This window comes from Phacochoerus africanus, chromosome 6 (assembly GCF_016906955.1).
Source record: "Phacochoerus africanus isolate WHEZ1 chromosome 6, ROS_Pafr_v1, whole genome shotgun sequence".
Lineage (NCBI taxonomy): Eukaryota > Metazoa > Chordata > Mammalia > Artiodactyla > Suidae > Phacochoerus > Phacochoerus africanus.
Window position 1 is genome coordinate 20,601,015 of NC_062549.1, and position 17,718 is coordinate 20,618,732.

The window sequence follows — 17,718 nt, forward strand, 5'->3', positions numbered from 1 at the left end:
GAGGCATTCGCGGCAGGCAGCCGAGCAGACCGGATTCTCGAGGGCGCCCGGGGCAAGCCGGAGCAGCGGGGCCCGAGAAGCGCCGGCCGCTTCCCGGTTTCCCGGCAGCCGCCCGCCCACGGGCGCCTCTGGGAGGCGCTGCTTCCCGGCGCGGCGGCAGGAGGCGGTACGGCCCACCCCGGGGTCCCGATCGCGGAGCGCCGAGGGGCCGTGGGGCTAGCACCCAGCAGCCCAGCGCTCCGCCCGCCCGGCAGCGGCGGAGACGCCCCGAGACCCGGGTGCCGCCTGCACCCCCCGCGCCGCGCCGGCGCCTCGGCCGGTGGCCGGGGGTTATGAATGGGCGCAGCGGAAGCACCGCCCCCCCCGGACGTGACGCTCGGCCAATGGCAGCGCGGGCTGCGTGGATGGATGAGGTCAGCGCTGTCGTGTCGGGAATGGAATGTGTAAGTGTAACATTCAGAACCGGGTAACATTCGGCGACCGAACGCGGCGGTCGGCAGCGATCGCGCGGGGGCCTGCGAAGCGCCGCTCGGGGCCGGCACTGCCCGCGGGGAGGACGCGCCGCCGCCGTCACCCAGCGCCGCCGCCGCCGCCTCCAGCCGGGCCGCCGCGCGTCCCGGGGGCCGGCCCCGCGAGCGCAGGAGTAAACACCGCCGGAGTCTTGGAGCCGCTGCAGAAGGGAATAAAGAGAGATGCAGGGATTTGTGAGGTTACGGCGCCCCAGCTGCAAGATGCATTAGCCGGCTGAACGCGGGGATCGGCTGACTTGTTGGAACCCGAGTGCTCTGCACGGGAGTGTGGATGAGTTGAAGTTGCTTTCCCGGGGCTCGTTTTCCACGCTGCCGAGAGGAATCCGAGAGGCAAGGAAATCACTTCGTCTTGCCATTGATTGGGCATCGGGAGCTTTTTTTTTTTCCCCCCTCTCTTTCTTTTCCTTCGTCTTGTTGCATGCAAGAAAATTACAGTCCGCTGCTCGCCCACCCTGGGTGCGAAATATTCAGCCCCGCTCTCGCCTGTCCATTGTGCAACCCAAAGATGAAAGACCGAAGGGGAGAAAGTTAAAGAAATCGCCCACATGCGCTGGATCAGTCCACGGCTTGGGGAAAGGCATCCAGAGAAGGTGGGAGCGGAGAGTTTGAAGTCTTTACAGGCGGGAAGATGGCGGACTGGAGCTGAAAGTGTTGATTGGGAAACTTGGGTGATTCTTGTGTTTATTTACAATCCTCTTGACCCAGGCAGGACACATGCAGGCCAAAAAACGCTATTTCATCCTGCTCTCAGCTGGCTCTTGTCTCGCCCTTTTGTTTTATTTCGGAGGCTTGCAGTTTAGGGCATCGAGAAGCCACAGCCGGAGAGAAGAGCACAGCGGTCGGAATGGCTTGCACCACCCGAGTCCGGATCATTTCTGGCCCCGCTTCCCGGACGCTCTGCGCCCCTTCGTTCCTTGGGATCAATTGGAAAACGAGGATTCCAACGTGCACACTTCCCCCCGGCAGAAGCGAGATGCCAACTCGAGCATCTACAAAGGCAAGAAGTGCCGCATGGAGTCCTGCTTCGATTTCACCCTTTGCAAGAAAAACGGCTTCAAAGTGTACGTATACCCGCAGCAAAAAGGGGAGAAAATCGCCGAAAGTTACCAAAACATTCTAGCGGCCATCGAGGGCTCCAGGTTCTACACCTCGGACCCCAGCCAGGCGTGCCTCTTTGTCCTGAGTCTGGATACTTTAGACAGAGACCAGTTGTCACCTCAGTATGTGCACAATTTGAAATCCAAAGTGCAGAGTCTCCACTTGTGGAACAATGGTAGGAATCATTTAATTTTTAATTTATATTCCGGCACTTGGCCTGACTACACTGAGGACGTGGGGTTTGACATCGGCCAGGCGATGCTGGCCAAAGCCAGCATCAGTACTGAAAACTTCCGACCCAACTTTGATGTTTCTATTCCCCTCTTTTCTAAGGATCATCCCAGGACAGGAGGGGAGAGGGGGTTTTTAAAGTTTAACACCATCCCTCCTCTCAGGAAGTACATGCTGGTATTCAAGGGGAAGAGGTACCTGACAGGGATAGGGTCAGACACCAGGAATGCCTTATATCACGTCCATAACGGGGAGGACGTCGTGCTTCTTACCACCTGCAAGCATGGCAAAGACTGGCAAAAGCACAAGGATTCTCGCTGTGACCGAGACAACACCGAGTATGAGAAGTAAGTGGCTCGGGGGTCGGGCCCTGCCCACCTGGTCCAGGTGTGAGGCTTGGGGGGCTGGGAATGGGGCAGAGGAACCCTCCTGTGCTCTTCCTCCTGCTCTGAGCCTGGGACTCAACCACCCGGTGCAGGTGCGTGTGGCCAGGAGCTGAGGACCAAGGGTGTGAGCTCCTCAGGCTAACGGGAAAGCCTGGAGCACTTTCTTGGGCCAAGTAGGTGACAGTGTCTCCCTCTTGCCTGGAAAACTTTCAGGGCGATGTGGTTCCTCTGAAGGGTATGGGTTTGATCCAAGTTTGGAAGCGGCGCTTCACTGATGGATCGGGGAGGGTGTTTTGTGTGAGAAGGTCTAAGGACCCCAGAGGCTCTGAATCCATCCACAGTGTGGAGACCTTCCCCCAAGATTGATGCTTTATTTGCATTTCTCACGAGCAGGGGGAACTGCTTTCCCTGGAATTCTCCCACCCTCCAATTGGATTCTTTCCATGAACCTTAAATTTGTGTTAGCAGTGGAAGTGCTTTAATTTTAGCTACTCAACTTTCTGTGCCTGTCTCTTCCTTACTCCCAGATGGTGTTGACTTTTTATGAAGGGAGACTGTTAGCTGGTTGGGGCCTGTGATCTTGCATGCATGAGTGCATTCATTCATTCATTCATTCCTATATGTTTGTATAAATATATCCTACCCCCTCCCTAGGAGAAGCAGTTTTTTAAATCTGGGCCTAAGCCCCAGGGCTGCAAACTGCAGTTGCTTGTTTAGCTTTCCCTTTTCCCTTTGTCTTTATTGATTTGCATGTAAAACGGAGTCTGTTACTCTCTGAATGGGCTTGAGATGCCTCCTTACCCTGTGGAGTGAAGCAAGTTTTGTCCAGTTGCTAAGTAACTGAGTTGGATACTTTGTAGCCCTTCTCTCTCTTCCTTTTCCTTCCCAGTGACAGCAACTGACACACTGGACTTGGGATCAAAAACTGGTTTCCAGGAATCTGCTTTCACCTGAGCTTGGAGGGTCAGTTTCCTTGTGGATGGGGTGGTGAGCCCCAGACTCTCACTTCTGTCTGGCTGTGAAAGAGTTAGGGAGCTCCTACAGTGCATTTCCACGTTACGCCAGTTAAAACCCAGAGCAGCCTTGTGCTACCCAGGGAAGGAAGGGGAACCTCTCAGCTGAGTACAAGAGGAACTGGCAGAGGTTGGCAGATTTTGCAATTGATTCATGAAATGCAGACTAGGGGAAACGCTTTGCAGACCTGATTGGAGCAGGAAGGGGCATGGTGGGGAAACGGCCCTGAAGTGAAAGGTTTGATTGTTGTCTGTGGATTTCCTCAGACACTTGGGCCTCTGTAGGAGAGATTGGAAGGGAAATTAAAGTCCTCCTGTACTTGATCAGAGATGGTGAAGGAGAAAATATCCAACACTGGGACTTCCCAACCCCCAACACCTCTCGCTTTTCAAGCGTAAGAAAAGCCCAAGGCTGTAGGATCAATTATGAACCTACATTTTACTCTGCTTCAGGGCCAGTGATGGGTGCAGTGGCAATGGGTTAAAATTTTCTCACAACAGAAGCAAACTGTGGTTGGTAATGAATGCTTTGTTTAAACGACATTTACACTGACCTATTCCTGTGGGTGCTTGTAGGAAAAAATGCTTATAGCCTTTGAGGAATTTCTTTGTCTGGTTTATGGTGGAGTAACTCGAGATGAAGTCTAACCTTTCAGTGTCTTTTAAAGCAGTCTTACCGAATTTTGTAGCAGGATCATTGTGGTCTTCATTCTTTGAAAGGGGCTGGAGCTGCGATCTTACCTTCAGAAATTTGAATTGTACATTTATTGGAGGAACACCCTCAATCCACCACGACAATCATATCTCTTTACCCACCTGGTCTCAGAATAAATATTCAGTGTCTACATGCTCTGCTGAAGCTTTTTTGAGAGATTGGCAGTGAGGGAAGGAGGGTTGGTTTCTTAGAAACTTTCATTTTTGCTAAGTAAATTTCACTAATTTTTGACCTCTTTGTGATTGGACCAAGAAATCTGACACCCACACCCTCGTTTTGGTTTTTGTTTGAAGACCGCAAGGTGTCAGGCCCTCAGGACAGGGATCTCATCTGAAAGGTGGCATTCAGTTAGGAAAGCAAGTGGCTTCTTTCTCCTGAGCAGGGGTTTCTTTTCCTGGGGTCACTTCTGGATGTTCTTCCTTCCCCTCTTGCATACTTTCCAGCTCTAATCTTGTGTCAGAGGCCGAGATGGTCCTGCAGAGTGTTTATATTCATTCGCCTGGTTGACCTGGAGTTTTAACTCATTGCTCGCCCTGGGTTATCTGAATGCTTTATCTCTGAGACACGGTGCTTGCAAATTGCCTTTTGCCGTTGACTTGGAAAGATAGGACGTTGAAGAGTGAGCCCTGAAATGTGATGAGAATGCTCACATAGCAGACAGCCTGGTCTTGTGCTCCAAAGTAAGCACAACTTCTGGGCTCTGTTACTTAGCCTGAGGTTTTCCATAAGTCAGCTGTGCATGTGTGGGACGCAGAACTCCTCCAATCAAATAAATGCCCGTCTCTCTCCAGGGTTTTAGAGAAGGATATTGCAGTTAGGTCTGTAGAAGGCATCCAAGTTTGACTTCTCATACTGTTGCTTCGTTTGACCTTTAATTCATCACCTCGAACCTTAGCTCATCCTTTGGTGGTGTGGGTTCGAGACTGCTTCAGGGTGCTCTAAGCCTTCATTTGATAATGGCTTATAAAAAATGGGATCAATTTTCATCCACTCCTGTTCCTTATTAGTAAGTCCCTCTGAAAGGCTTTGCTTTAATTTGTTGCCACAAAGCAACCACGTATAACTTTGCTTCGGACTTCACGGGGTCTGATAATTAGATTGAAAAATGTATTGTATGGTGGCTGAGTTAGGATGCTATGGAATATGTATGAGCAGTATTAACTAAAAAAAGTTGTTTTTAGTGAAATTTAGCCTCATGTGACAGTAAGGATTTAGTTGAGGACCTGCATCTCACCTGCACTTTTGCGAAAAACAGACATTTGTTACGAAAGGTCTAGAAGAGCTACATGGAATGAAGGCAAATCCTTTTCTCTTATAAAAGAGCAAGATTTTTGACCCACCCAGGATTATATTAAAAAATCCATTTTTATGACACCCATAATTAATTTTCATCGGTTACATACATTAACAGGTGTAGATGACAGTGGCTAAAATAAGTGACGGCAGCGATTACATGATTTGTAATGAGGCTTTTGAGAAATTCTCTTTTACATCTTTTGAGCTTCTTATGCATCCTTGCAGAATCACTATATTTTTGCATGAACTTCATAGTTCAAATCCCTTCCAAGGGCATCATTGTGAAACTTCAAACTTGGCTTGCTGAAATAGAAGAAAGAAGGAAATGAGAGGTGGCTTCTATCTTTGACCCCTCCGAGGAGAGGAGTGGTGAATATTTTAAGCAGCTCTTCTGGGAATGGGCTGGATTCCATGCAGACCTTTTGGACATCTTTTCCTGTGTTTGTTGAAGCTGTCCCCCACAATCCTGGTGTTTTTAAGGGTACTGAAGGTAAGTGACCTTTCGACTTCCAACATCGTCATCTTACAGATGTGAAAACTGAGGGGTAGAGTGTTTAACAGGTTTGCTTAAAGTCGGGGAGCTGGTTAGTGGCAGGGGTAGCCCTAGAAAGCAGGCCTTCTGACTTTCTCTCCCTTGACTTCCAGTGCTCCCTCTTCAATCACAGACACTCTTGAAAATTCTCCAGCCAGTAGCTGGTCCTAGTTGATGGTGTTTCTTATGGGATTTCTCTTGGAATCATTTGGGAAGCTGCTAGGGACTTTGGACAAACTTGGTGAAAAAAGAAAGCACAACCACATGTGACTTGTCATGTAGTTTTGGGGGTTGACACACAGCCGCTACTCAGGGCATCAGCAGATTTGAGAACTCCTGCTTTAGGGGTTCCTTTTTTTTCCAACTCAGGTGGAGGTCCCTGGAGCTCTTTAGTTTAAGGAGGAGTATTTCTGCACCTTGCAATTTGGCCCTAAGGAATTGATGGAATAGGCTGTGAATTCACTGAGTGAGAAGTTGAATTCAGCTGCACTTAAAATGTGCACAAGCCAAGGCAGCGATTCTGTTTATTCCCCATTATCTCAAACTATGTTGCCAGACACCTTGAGCAAGTTCATGATCCATCAGGGCACCTTGGAGAAATAAAAGGTGGATGAAACTGTGCTTCTCAGGTCTTAAATGTGAAATATTAGCACCTCTGCACTCCCCCCCCCCCCACAGGTGTATGCTAGCACAAAAGCCTTTCTAAAATAAACCACATAAGCACAGTTTAAAAAAAAATAAAGCTAGGGCAAGCCCTGGGCAGATTATGAAGCCAGCAGTGGTGTCTTCTCGCATAGAGGTTCTAATTCTGTCTGCTCCCCCGTTTCTCACCTTCTCTGAACTTGCTTTCTGGAGAGCCACCGAAGGCCTCATTTGCACGGAATCCTGAAAGGTTGGGGTTGTCTGTTCTACTTCTAGGGACATTTGCAAGCTGGTTTAACAAGCGACAGTTGAAAGTGGAATCAGTGACCTAAGCTGGGAGCCTGTAGGATTTGGTCCTCCAGAGAATGGTTTTCCACTAAGGCTTAGGCAGGCACAGCCTGTGGGAGGCCACCTTTGGACCCCGTGACTGTGACAGCAGCTTTGGATGGCACAGACTTGTCCTGAAGGGGCACTGTCACTCCCTCAGGGGGTGGGTTGTTCTCTTTGTTTGAAGGCCTGTAGATGTGGCTCCCCAGAATCCAGTGCTAGAAACACCTGCTGACAATGACCTTGAGTTGTGGGGGATACAAAGGCTCCTCTGCCGCTTTGCTCACAACCCCCTTGCCAGGTGTCTTGTCAGGCCATTTTACAGGTGTGTAAGCTGAGGCCAGCTCTGGAGGGTGGATTGTCTTAGGCTGCACAGCCTGTACGTGACTGGCTGAATGGAGGGTATAGCCCAGGTTTTCTGGCTCCCATTCCTCTCATTTCTCTGAGGCCCGCTGCTACTTCACGACAGGCACTTTTCTGCACAGCCTCTTCGGACGGAACCCATCTGGCTCCGTGGTCACTGGATTCTGCAGCATCCTGAGCATGTTCATGTTTGGATGTGCATGCTGGGAGCTTAGTGACTGTTTCTGTCAGATCTTGGCTGCCTGTGACCAAGTTCCTTTGAGGAACAGGGACTCCCCCAAAACTGCAAGGCATTTGTCCTGTGCCTGATGGGAAGTGGCCTTTATTAGCTCGCGTAAGCCTTTCAACGACGGTCTGTCAAATCCCCATTTCACAGATCGGCACACAGGCCCCAGAGGGTAAAGTAGGAGCCCTAGTCCCATGTGGTGATTAAATGGCAGGGTTGGAACCAGGCACCTTGGATTCTGAAGATCATGCTCTTTCCTCTACACAATGTTGCCACCTGAAAGAGAGACAAAATTTCTACCTGTTTACAGTTGCTTATTAGTGAGTTCAGTATGATTTGGGTGTTGGTCATATCTTTTTTTTCCCCACTCTGCTTCCTTCACACGCATTTTCCAAGGAAAAATTTGGCTCAGAGATGTAATCAAGATGCCCCCTGATTCTGACACTTTAGCATCCAACTCTCCCACGCTTCCATTCAAGGAGCATTGTAACCCTGTCTGCGTAATTCTGCCTTTAATTCTCCCCTAGAGCTCTTCTTTTCAGAAAAGTGAGGAAGTGAAATTCTCATTGTGGCTCAGTGGGTTAAGGACCTGATGTTGTCTCTGTGAGAACGAGGGTCTGATCCCTGGCCTTGCTCACTGGTTACAGATCCAGCATGACCCAGAGCGGTGGTGTCGGTCGCAGAGGTGGCTCGGATCCCAGTGTCGCTGTGGCTGAGACGTAGGCCAGCAGCTACAGCTCCGATTCCACGCCTGTCCTAGGAACTTCCATATGCTGCAAGTGCGGCTGTGAAAAGAAAAAAAGAAAAGTGAGGGAGTGAACTGTATGTGGCCTTTGCTCTCACTGATAGCACCTTGCAGGGTTTGCCCTGTCCTGGGTGTCAGGGAACCTATGAGATGGTACAGGGGTGACTGTGCCCCAGGTAAAAGGTGTGATTCAGCAGAATAGGAGACCCACTGGAAGATTCCATTTCTGGCAGAGCAGGCCAGATTTCTGGATGGTGGCATACTACGGCCCCCAGGCCCTGAGGCTTCCTAAAGAAAAACAGTGCTTAAAAACATGATAAAAGTTATACAGAGCCTTGGTGGAACATTAGAAAACTGTAAAAGATATGAAAATAAATTTTGGACTTCCCATTGTGGCTCAGTGGGTTAAGAACCCGGCTAGTACCCATGAAGAGAGTTCTATCCCTGGCCTCGCTCAGTGGGTTAAGGATCCATCTGGTATTGCCAAGCTGTCGTGTAGGCCAGCAGCTACAGCTCTGATGTGACCCCCTAGCCTGGAACTTCCAGATGCTGCAGGTGCGGCCCTAAAAAACAATTACAAAAAAAAATTTATTTTCTAGTCCCTATGATATGAGCTAAACACTATTATTAAATTTCAGTAGTTGGCCAGTTATAACCCCATGGACACCAGTGTAATTCTTTCTCTGTGAACCCAAGTACCTTGTACAGATATGTTAATTATCATTTAATTAATAGTAAGTAAATTTAACACATTTTCCTTAAGTGCCTTGTTTGTGGCAGACTCAGAAGTCTTGGAGCTGGGCCCACTGACGTGAACAAGACAAACTCCTGGCCATTCTAGTCTGTCGGTTCTCTAAAGTTGAAGGCAGACTTTAAGTGTATTTTTTTATTTTTATTTATTTATTTTTTTGTGCTTTTGCCTCTTCTAGGGCCACACCTGCGGCATATGGAGGTTCCCAGGCTAGGGGTCCAGTTGGAGCTGTAGCTGCCAGCCCACACCAGAACCACAGCAATGTGGGATCCCAGCTGAGTCTGCGACCTACACCACAGCTCATGGCAACGCCAGATCCTTAACCCACTGAGCAAGGCCAGGGATCGAACCCGCAACCTCATGGTTCCTAGTCGGACTCGTTAACCACTGTGCCACGACGAGAACTCCCTTTAAGTGTATTTGTGCATGTTGCTTTTTTCTTCACACACTCTCTAAGAGCATTTTCCTTTCCTGCTAAATAGGAAAATCCTATTAAAATACTAAAGGGGGATTTTGAATGGGGGCATGATTCTTTTTAGTAACTTAGAGCTGTGCCGTTGTTATTTACATTTTCTTAGAGATTTACCTTGTTTCCCATCTTTTCTTTTATTATACGTGCATCTGTGATGGATTTCACTGTACCGAAGATTGGTTTTCTCCTTGTCTCTCTCTCCGAAGATACAGAACTTCTTCTCTCCTGAACCCCAGCTCAGTCCTTTTTGGAGAAATAGCTGTTTTGGGGGTGAGTCTGAGCACCCGCTTAGCGAAGTAGCCATCAGTACAAGACTGCTTAGATAAACATTTGTAGGTGTTAATTGGTCCTGCAGGGGGTCTTTGAGGCTCCCACTGCTTCTGTTCCCTTTGAGGTTTTGTTTTTGCTGAAGCCAAAAACCTCTCTGTGTCTCTTACTGAGCCGGTGAATTCCTCCCTGTGCTCAAAAAGCCTTTCCTGGGATCTCAGAATCTGTGGAGCTCACCTGTGTGGGTGTCATTTTTTCTTCTTCTTCTTCTTCTTTTTTTTTTTAGCTAATTGTATCAGTTGATTAAAGCCATCCTCTCTTTTCTCCTCGGTTGTTAAATCCAAGGTCCTTTAGAGGTGAATTAAGACGGGTGGCTTTTCTTCTGGGGCATCCAGGTCAGGTCTGGGATTTTAAGTGCAAATGAGGCATCATTCTAAGTGATTGAAAAACTGAGACAAAAAACAGAATGAACCAAACAGTTTATGCCTAGTTACTTCAGGGCTTCAGGGCTTTTTCTAGGCCTGGTGATGGCTTTGAGCGGCCTTGAGATTTGTGGAGATATGCATTTTCCGGTTGTCTACGTCTTTGTCTTCTGGGGAGCCCTTGAGAAGAGAGTGGTCACCCTGGACGAGGGATGTGACTGACCCCCACACACTCCTAGGCCTCTCAGCCTCAGTGCCCACATCTGTCAAGTGGGGGATCATCACCCCTCACAGGGTTCTGGAAAGGTCGAAAGGAAGTAGAGTCGGTAATTGCTTGTAATGCAAAACCTTGTACGCGCTCATGTGCTCTCCACGGTGGTGGTGTTATTAAAAAACCATCTTCTTGCCATTTTCTAATCAACCACAGAGGTTTGCTGAGTTTCATAACTTGGCTCTTAACTAAGCCACAGAAATAACTGCTTATCTCTTTCTTGATACTTAATTCCCAGGAAATCGTGGTAGGTGCCCTGGAAGGCTGGCCAGTGTTTCGTGAGCTGTGGAAAGCCCTAAGTCTTGCCTGGGAGCTTGCAGGTGGCACAGGGCAGGGGTGGGAGCAGGTGGAGGGTGGTCCCCGGGGGAGCCAGGCATGGCCTTGACTCCAGATCCTCTGGGATCCCTGGGTGATGCTCGAAGAGTGCAGGTAATGTGAGAAAAAGAATGCATGTATGTGTATAACTGGATCACTTTGCTGTACAGCAGAAATTGACAGAACATTATAAATCAACTATAATAAAAAAGTTAAAAAAAGAATGCAGGTTTTCCCTTTTGCAAGTGACTCTTTGCCCTCACAGGTTGATGGTGACCTTTGAAAGGGGACCTTGTATGCGTGGGCTGGTTTGGCAGGCCCTTAGGTTGCAAAGAGCAGAATGTCGCTCTGGCCCCCTTAAGTCCCAGGATTTCTTGTGAGGGGATGTGGAACAGAAACTGGACTGGAACTGTTCCAGGAAGTTCTCAGGACCCAGCACAACACCTGGGATCTGCTCCTTTCTTCCCACTCTGAACCTTCATGTCTCCCCTGGCTGGCACCTCTGTGCCTGTGTGTGTGTCTGCTGACCACTTGTTGGTCTTTCCTGAATCCCCTGGAGGAAAGCAGCCTGATTGGCTTTCCTGGGGTTTATTACCGCTGGGGAGACCCATTCCTATGAGGCCACATCTCTGGGTCTGGTGGTAACCTTGTCAGATAAAAGACTGCCCTGTTGCCTTGTCATTCTTGATTTAATGGGTGGCCATCCTTTTTCAAAGAACAGCCCAAAGTTGCTTCCTGGAACAGGGGACTGCGGTTAGGGGAGGTTGGCTGCGGCAGGCACTGTTGAAGCCATATCCTGTTGGCACAGACGTATTTGAGCCTGGTAGATGATGGTAATAGCAAGAGCAACCCATATGTCTTGAGAGTATACTCTGTGCTGGGTGATGGGCTGTACCTTCTTTAATCTTTCTGGCCACCCTGGCAGGAAGGAGGCTCAGTGGAGGTGCAGAATGAAGTTCAGAGAATCTTTAAAAGTGACTTGCCTCAGAGCACACAGGGTATGAACCGAGGTTCCGTTCATCTGACTTCTGAACTGGGGCATTCTTAACCGTGACACCGGAGCGCTTCTGCACAGCTGGAACCGAGGTCGTGAAGACCACACGCTTGTAAACAATAGTGTGATTGATTTACAGAGTAGCACTCGTGTTTCTCACCTAGGACTTATTCATTCTTCCTGGAGAGAGACGGTTGTAACCAACTTGATAACCTGGTTTCTCAGCCCACAGCAGATGAAAAGCAGTCCATCTCAAGAGAAAGGGATTCTTGCAGGCAAATCTGGGGGGTAGGGACAGCTGGCAACCCAAATGGAAGGAAGCAGGCCAGGGGAATGATAAAATGTCACACTCAGAAGGAGCAAAGAAGCATTGCAATTTTAGAACAGCTGGCTTGGAGCCCAAGCGTGTCCTACAGACGACCCAGGGGTGGGCCGGTGAGTCCCACCACCTCGCACCCTGCTTGTCACCAGAGCTTCTGTAAATATTTGATGGGCTACAGCCTGATGCAGTGCTGACCACGAGCCCTGCTGGGTACAGCGGTCTGTGTTTAAGAAGTAGAGGAGGGAGTTCCCGTCGTGGCGCAGTGGTTAACGAATCCGACTAGGAACCATGAGGTTGCGGGTTCGGTCCCTGCCCTTGCTCAGTGGGTTAACGATCCGGCGTTGCCGTGAGCTGTGGTGTAGGTTGGCAGACGTGGCTCGGATCCCATGTTGCTGTGGCTCTGGTGTAGGCTGGTGGCTACAGCTCCGATTCAACCCCTAGCCTGGGAACCTCCATATGCCCCGGGAGCGGCCCAAGAAATAGCAACAACAACAACAGCAACAAAAAAGACAAAAGACCAAAAAAAAAAAAAGAAGTAGAGGAGGAAGTTCCAGCTGTGGCTCAGCGGTAATGAACCCATCTAGTATCCATGAGGATGTGGGTTTTATTCCTGGCCTCACTCAGGGAGCATTGCCATGAGCTGTGGTGTAGGTCACAGATGTGACTCAGATCCTGCGTTGCTGTGGCTGTGGTGTAGGCAGGCAGCTGCAACTCCCATTCAGCCCCTAGCCTGGGAACTTCCCTATGCCCCAGGTGCAGCCCTAAAAAGGAAAAAAAAAAAAAAAAGAGGAGCAAGTGATGAATTTTATAACTTTAAAAAACCCCTAGGGTTAAACTAAAAATATTTTGGCGCCCAGGAGAAGAAGCTCTCCATTTGAAAGCTTGTCTACAAAGCCTAGCAAGTTCCCCCAGAGCACTGGGTCTGTGGGGTGTCCTTAGAGTTTGCTTTGGAGTTGTGATATTTGTTGGTAACTCAGATTTCTGGGGTTTTATGATACATAGCAGTACTTTACGGTAATGAGAAATAGAAAGTTTTCTGCTGTTGCAGTGTGGGCCTGTGATGCCAGTCGTCCTTGATTGACTGGGGCTCCAAATGACTCGGGCTCTGGGCTCAGGTAAAGAGAGTGGCCCTGAGCCCAGGCTGGCCTGCCCGCCCCAGGTGTGGGTTGCGGAGGTGGAGACTTGGTTCAGGGAGGTGCCCTTAAGCAGATGAGGGAAGACCAGCGTGTTGCTTAGGGGCTGCCCTGCTAAGTATGTTGGGACACAGGTCTGTAGCCTGCCTGTGGTATGGAAATTCCCAGGATAGAGGTCAAATCAGAGCTGCTGGCCTACACCACAGCAATGCCGGATCCTTAATCTGCCGAATGGGGCCAGGGATCAAACCCTCGTCCATGGAGTTCCCGTCGTGGCGCAGTAGTTAACGAATCCGACTAGGAACCATGAGGTTGCGGGTTCGGTCCCTGCCCTTGCTCAGTGGGTTAACGATCCGGCGTTGCTGTGAGCTGTGGTGTAGGCCTGTGGCTATAGCTCTGATTCAACCCCTAGCCTGGGAACCTCCATATGCCTCAGGAGCGGCCCAAGAAATAGCAACAACAACAACAACAAAAGACCAAACAAACAAACAAACAAACAAACAAACAAAAACCCTCGTCCTCATGGATACTAGTTGGGTTCAGTCCCTGGATTGGATACTGGACCACTGAGCCACAACAGGAATTCCTATAGCCTGCTTTTCCCACATTTCTAGGGGTGCCCAGGATAGGAACTGGTTGGCTAGTGATCTGGAGTGGATTTGATATTTCCTACATATGTTCTAGGTTGGCAGAAATCATCCACAGCATCACCCAGAAAAAACATCACCATGCCACCCTCCTCCTTGATCTCATAATGGTTCATTCATATGCTATCAAGGTGGGATTGGTCCAGCTCCAGCTGCCTTTCCATCCCCAACCCCTTGGCAAGGCCACCTTCCTCCTCTTCCCTTTCCCCATATGCCCTTTTCTCTCTTTGGAAAGCTGTCCCCCAGCTCCATTTCACTTCTTCCAGAGTCATTTCCTTGTCACCTCACACTTGGTCACCTTCTCCTGTTATGTGCTCTTATAGAACAGTTTATACTTGTGGCTTTTTTACATGCATTTGCTATTTGTTTTTCTCTCCCCAGTAATTGTCTGGGCCTTGAGGGGAGAATTCATGTTGGTTTTTCATTCATTTACTCAACAGATACTTATTGAGCACCTACTGTTTCCAGGCACTGCGGAGGCAACAGTGAACCAAACAGACACACATCCCTGCCTCAAGATGGTCACAATCTAGTAGTAGTCTAGGCTGATACCATATCAATTTACATATATTAGAAGGTGCTAGATGCTGGGAAGGAAAGCAGCTTGTGGAAAGGGATGGAGGCAGTGAATCTTAACCTAGGGCACTTCTGGAAATGGGGCCTGGGCCCAACTCCTGGCCAGTCAGCCTCTCTACAGATGAAGTTGGGGTTTTTAAAAAGCTCACCAAGTGATTTGGGAGAATGGGAGTGGTGGATGTTTAAATGTGGGGGGAAGGAAGGCCTTGTTGGGAAAGTGATGTGAGCTCACTCACCTTTGCGTCTTCCTAGCCTGACGACGCGTGCTGGGGGCACTCAGTTTTTGGTGGATAAATGAAAAAAAAAAAAAAAAAAGACATTTATTTAACCACGTGAAATTTTACTGCTATTGACCATGTATTTAAAGCCTGGATTCTGTAGATGTTTCTCTCTTTGGTTTCCATCACAGGCCTCCTGTGTTTCCTCCAAATTCATCATTTGCTGATTTACCCAGAGTTTCTTTTTGTTTTCAAAGGGGCTGTTTCTTTCAATAACTGTTTTTTTTTTTTTTTTTCCCCCTCCAAGGTAGTTTCTTTTCTTTCTTTTTCTTTTTCTCCTGTTCTGTTGGATATAATATCGGGAAAAACAAATTAAAATGAACTGATGGGCTTTACTGCATGTTATGAATCTAAAGAATTTACTGCTGCAGGAGACACCATTATGGTGCTTTTGTCATTTAATTTTGACAGTCTATAGATATTGGGATTTTTTTGTCTGTTCTTAATTGCAATTTTTCTCCCCAGTGGTCAGTTGGATATAACTTTTGGCTTACATTTTCTGCTCAGGTTACATCTCAACTCTGTTAACGGATATCGAAGCATTGCCCCAGAGTATATGGTAACACAGTGCTTAATTGAGCTATCCGGCTTCTAATGAATTCATATTGAGATTTATCATTTAATTAAAAAGCAAAAGGGGGAAAAAAAAAGCAAAGGAAAGGTGTACAGTCGTTTCTCTCATTGGCCTCCAGTTCCGGCTTTTAAAATCTCCTGGCTTGTGTGTGTCAGCTTGTGGAATTGTACGGATATTGTGTAAAAGAACACGTCAAGGTGTACAGATGAAAAAGGCGAAGGCGCTGTGTCACAGTTACTTGGCGTCTTACTGGGTCTTAAAAGTGGATTCCGATTTGGTGGCAATCATATGACACTTGATTAAGCATGAATTATGCTTTATGTTTTTACAAAACTTGCTAAGGTCATTTTCCAAAATGATTTCTAGGTCTGTATATCTGAACCAATCTGAAAATCTCATCAGAGGGGACCTAATACTGAAATGCTTTAGCTTAACTGAGAGGCAGAGAATAAATTTTTCTTGAAAACACTATTTCTTATATGCTACATTCGCCTTTAAAATTCACACTGCATTAAAAAGCTACCTTTAAGCAACACCTTTTATAATAACTACATTTTTAAGTATGCAAGTGTAATGCTGCAAACCTGTAAATGTAGGGCAGGCAGCCTTTATTGATTCAAAGACTGGAAATGTATAATATTTCCTGTATCTAGATTGTAGAGTTATATTACGTGTTTTTAAAAAATTGAACAGTATTTTATATTAAGAAAAAATTTAAGTACCTCGATGTTTAGTATAGTTCAGAGATGAAGTAGTATTTCCCTGCACTTATTTTTAGCCTTAGCCATGTCTGAGTAGGATAAAAGAGTGCAAAGAGGACTAAATATCAAAATAAATCTTTTTTGAAAATTGAGATATAATCGACATATAACAGTGTGTTAATTTTAGGTGTATATCATAATAATTTTATATATATGTGTGTATATATATATATGTATTACATTGCCAAAGGACATTATGTCTATAGATATTGTAAAATATTATATGTATGCATATTGTGAATGATATGTATGTATTAGCAGTATGTATATATTGTGAAATGATTACCACACCCATCACCATACATTGTTACTTTTTTTTTGTCTTTTTAGGGCCACATCTGCCGCATATGGAGGTTCCCAGGCTAGGGTTCGAATCAGAGCTGTAGCAGCCGGCCTACACCACAGCCACAGCCATGCAGGATCTGAGCCGCATCTGCAACCTACAACACAGCTCATGGCAATGCTGGATCCTTAACCCACTGAGCGAGGCCAGGGATGGAACCCATGTGCTCATGGATACTAGTTGGGTTCATTAACCGCTGAACCACAATGGGAACTCCCACATTTTTTTCCTTGTGATGAAAATTTTGAACCTCTGACAACCACCAGTCTGTTCTCTGTATCTATAAGTTTGGATTTTTCTTTTTTTATTCATAAATTGTATTCATATGGTATTTGCCTTTCTCTGCCTGACCTATTTCACTTAGCATAATACCCTCAAGTTCTCTCCATGTTGTCCCAAATGCATCATTTCCTTCTCTTTTAAAGGCTGAATAATACTCCATTGTGTGTGTGTGTATGTGTGTATGTGTATATACACATATATATATATATCTCACATATTTCCTTTATCAGTTCATTTATTGATGGACACTCTAGGGGGTGTTGCTGACTCTTTGAGCCTCCTTGGGCCTCAGTTTCCCTTAACTGTTTTTCCTGCATGGTCTTGTGAGTTCATCACCCACTGGGGCTGTGGGTCTGTATACACAGGTGTATGTCTGTGCATCTGTTACCTGTTTTTCTGAGGAGGGGGGCCCTGTGTTCAGTCCTGCTATCATGGTGTCAGTTTTATCTGGAGGAGGGAGAATGAGATCATGGCAGTGACCTTAAAGATCTGGTGCAACTCTTGTGTTACATAGATAAGGGTGTAGAGCTCCAGGAAAGTTGGGTAACTTGCCCAAGGTCACGGAGCTGGTTGTGACAAGAGAAGGGAGTGGAACACATACCTCCTGACTTCTGCCAAGTGTGGCATGGCGGTCATGCACACAGGCTCTGGAAACCAGTGGCTCGAATTTGAATGGTGGCTCTGCCCCTAGTTGTGAAACTTGGGGCAACGTCTTTGCTTCCATTTCTTCACTTGTAACATGGGGATACAAATAATTCCTATTTCATGGGGTTGTTGCCGTGAGGATTAAGTGAGTGATGTTACATGAAAGAGGCTTAGACCAGTGCTCGCTACATAGGAAGCACTCAGTCAGGAACCCCCGTTACTGTCATTAATCTTTTTGTTCCGTTAGACCATGTTGTACAATTTCAGATTTACTGTGTGTGTATTTGTCATTGTTTTCACTTCATTTCCTCCATGTGACCTATCTGTTTACAGCTCATTATAACTGTAGTGCGCCATGATACAGTAGCTTGCGAGTCATGCAGAAGCTCAAGGTGCTTTGGCAAGTGCCCAGAATTCCAAGCTCCTGTTGTAACTATTGCCAAAATACAATAGATTTCCATTTCCCAGAAGTTGTCCGGTGGAGGGTACAAGTTATTAATACGACTTTGTGTCTTTACATCTTTTTTTCCTTTTAGAAAAGTACATATGATGTTTTCCACT

The 17,718-nt window shown here is 47.2% G+C and overlaps 1 protein-coding gene across 1 annotated transcript in view; it reads left to right on the forward strand.

Annotated features, from left to right (window-relative positions):
• The first annotated feature begins 445 nt into the window (after positions 1 to 445).
• Positions 446 to 17,718, forward strand: part of EXT1 (exostosin glycosyltransferase 1) — a 290,643-nt gene continuing 273,370 nt past the window's right edge. The window contains exon 1 of the mRNA XM_047783377.1: positions 446 to 2,206. Coding sequence (XP_047639333.1) covers positions 1,245 to 2,206 — 962 coding nt within the window. The 5' untranslated portion in view covers positions 446 to 1,244. The remainder of the gene's footprint in view (positions 2,207 to 17,718) is intronic.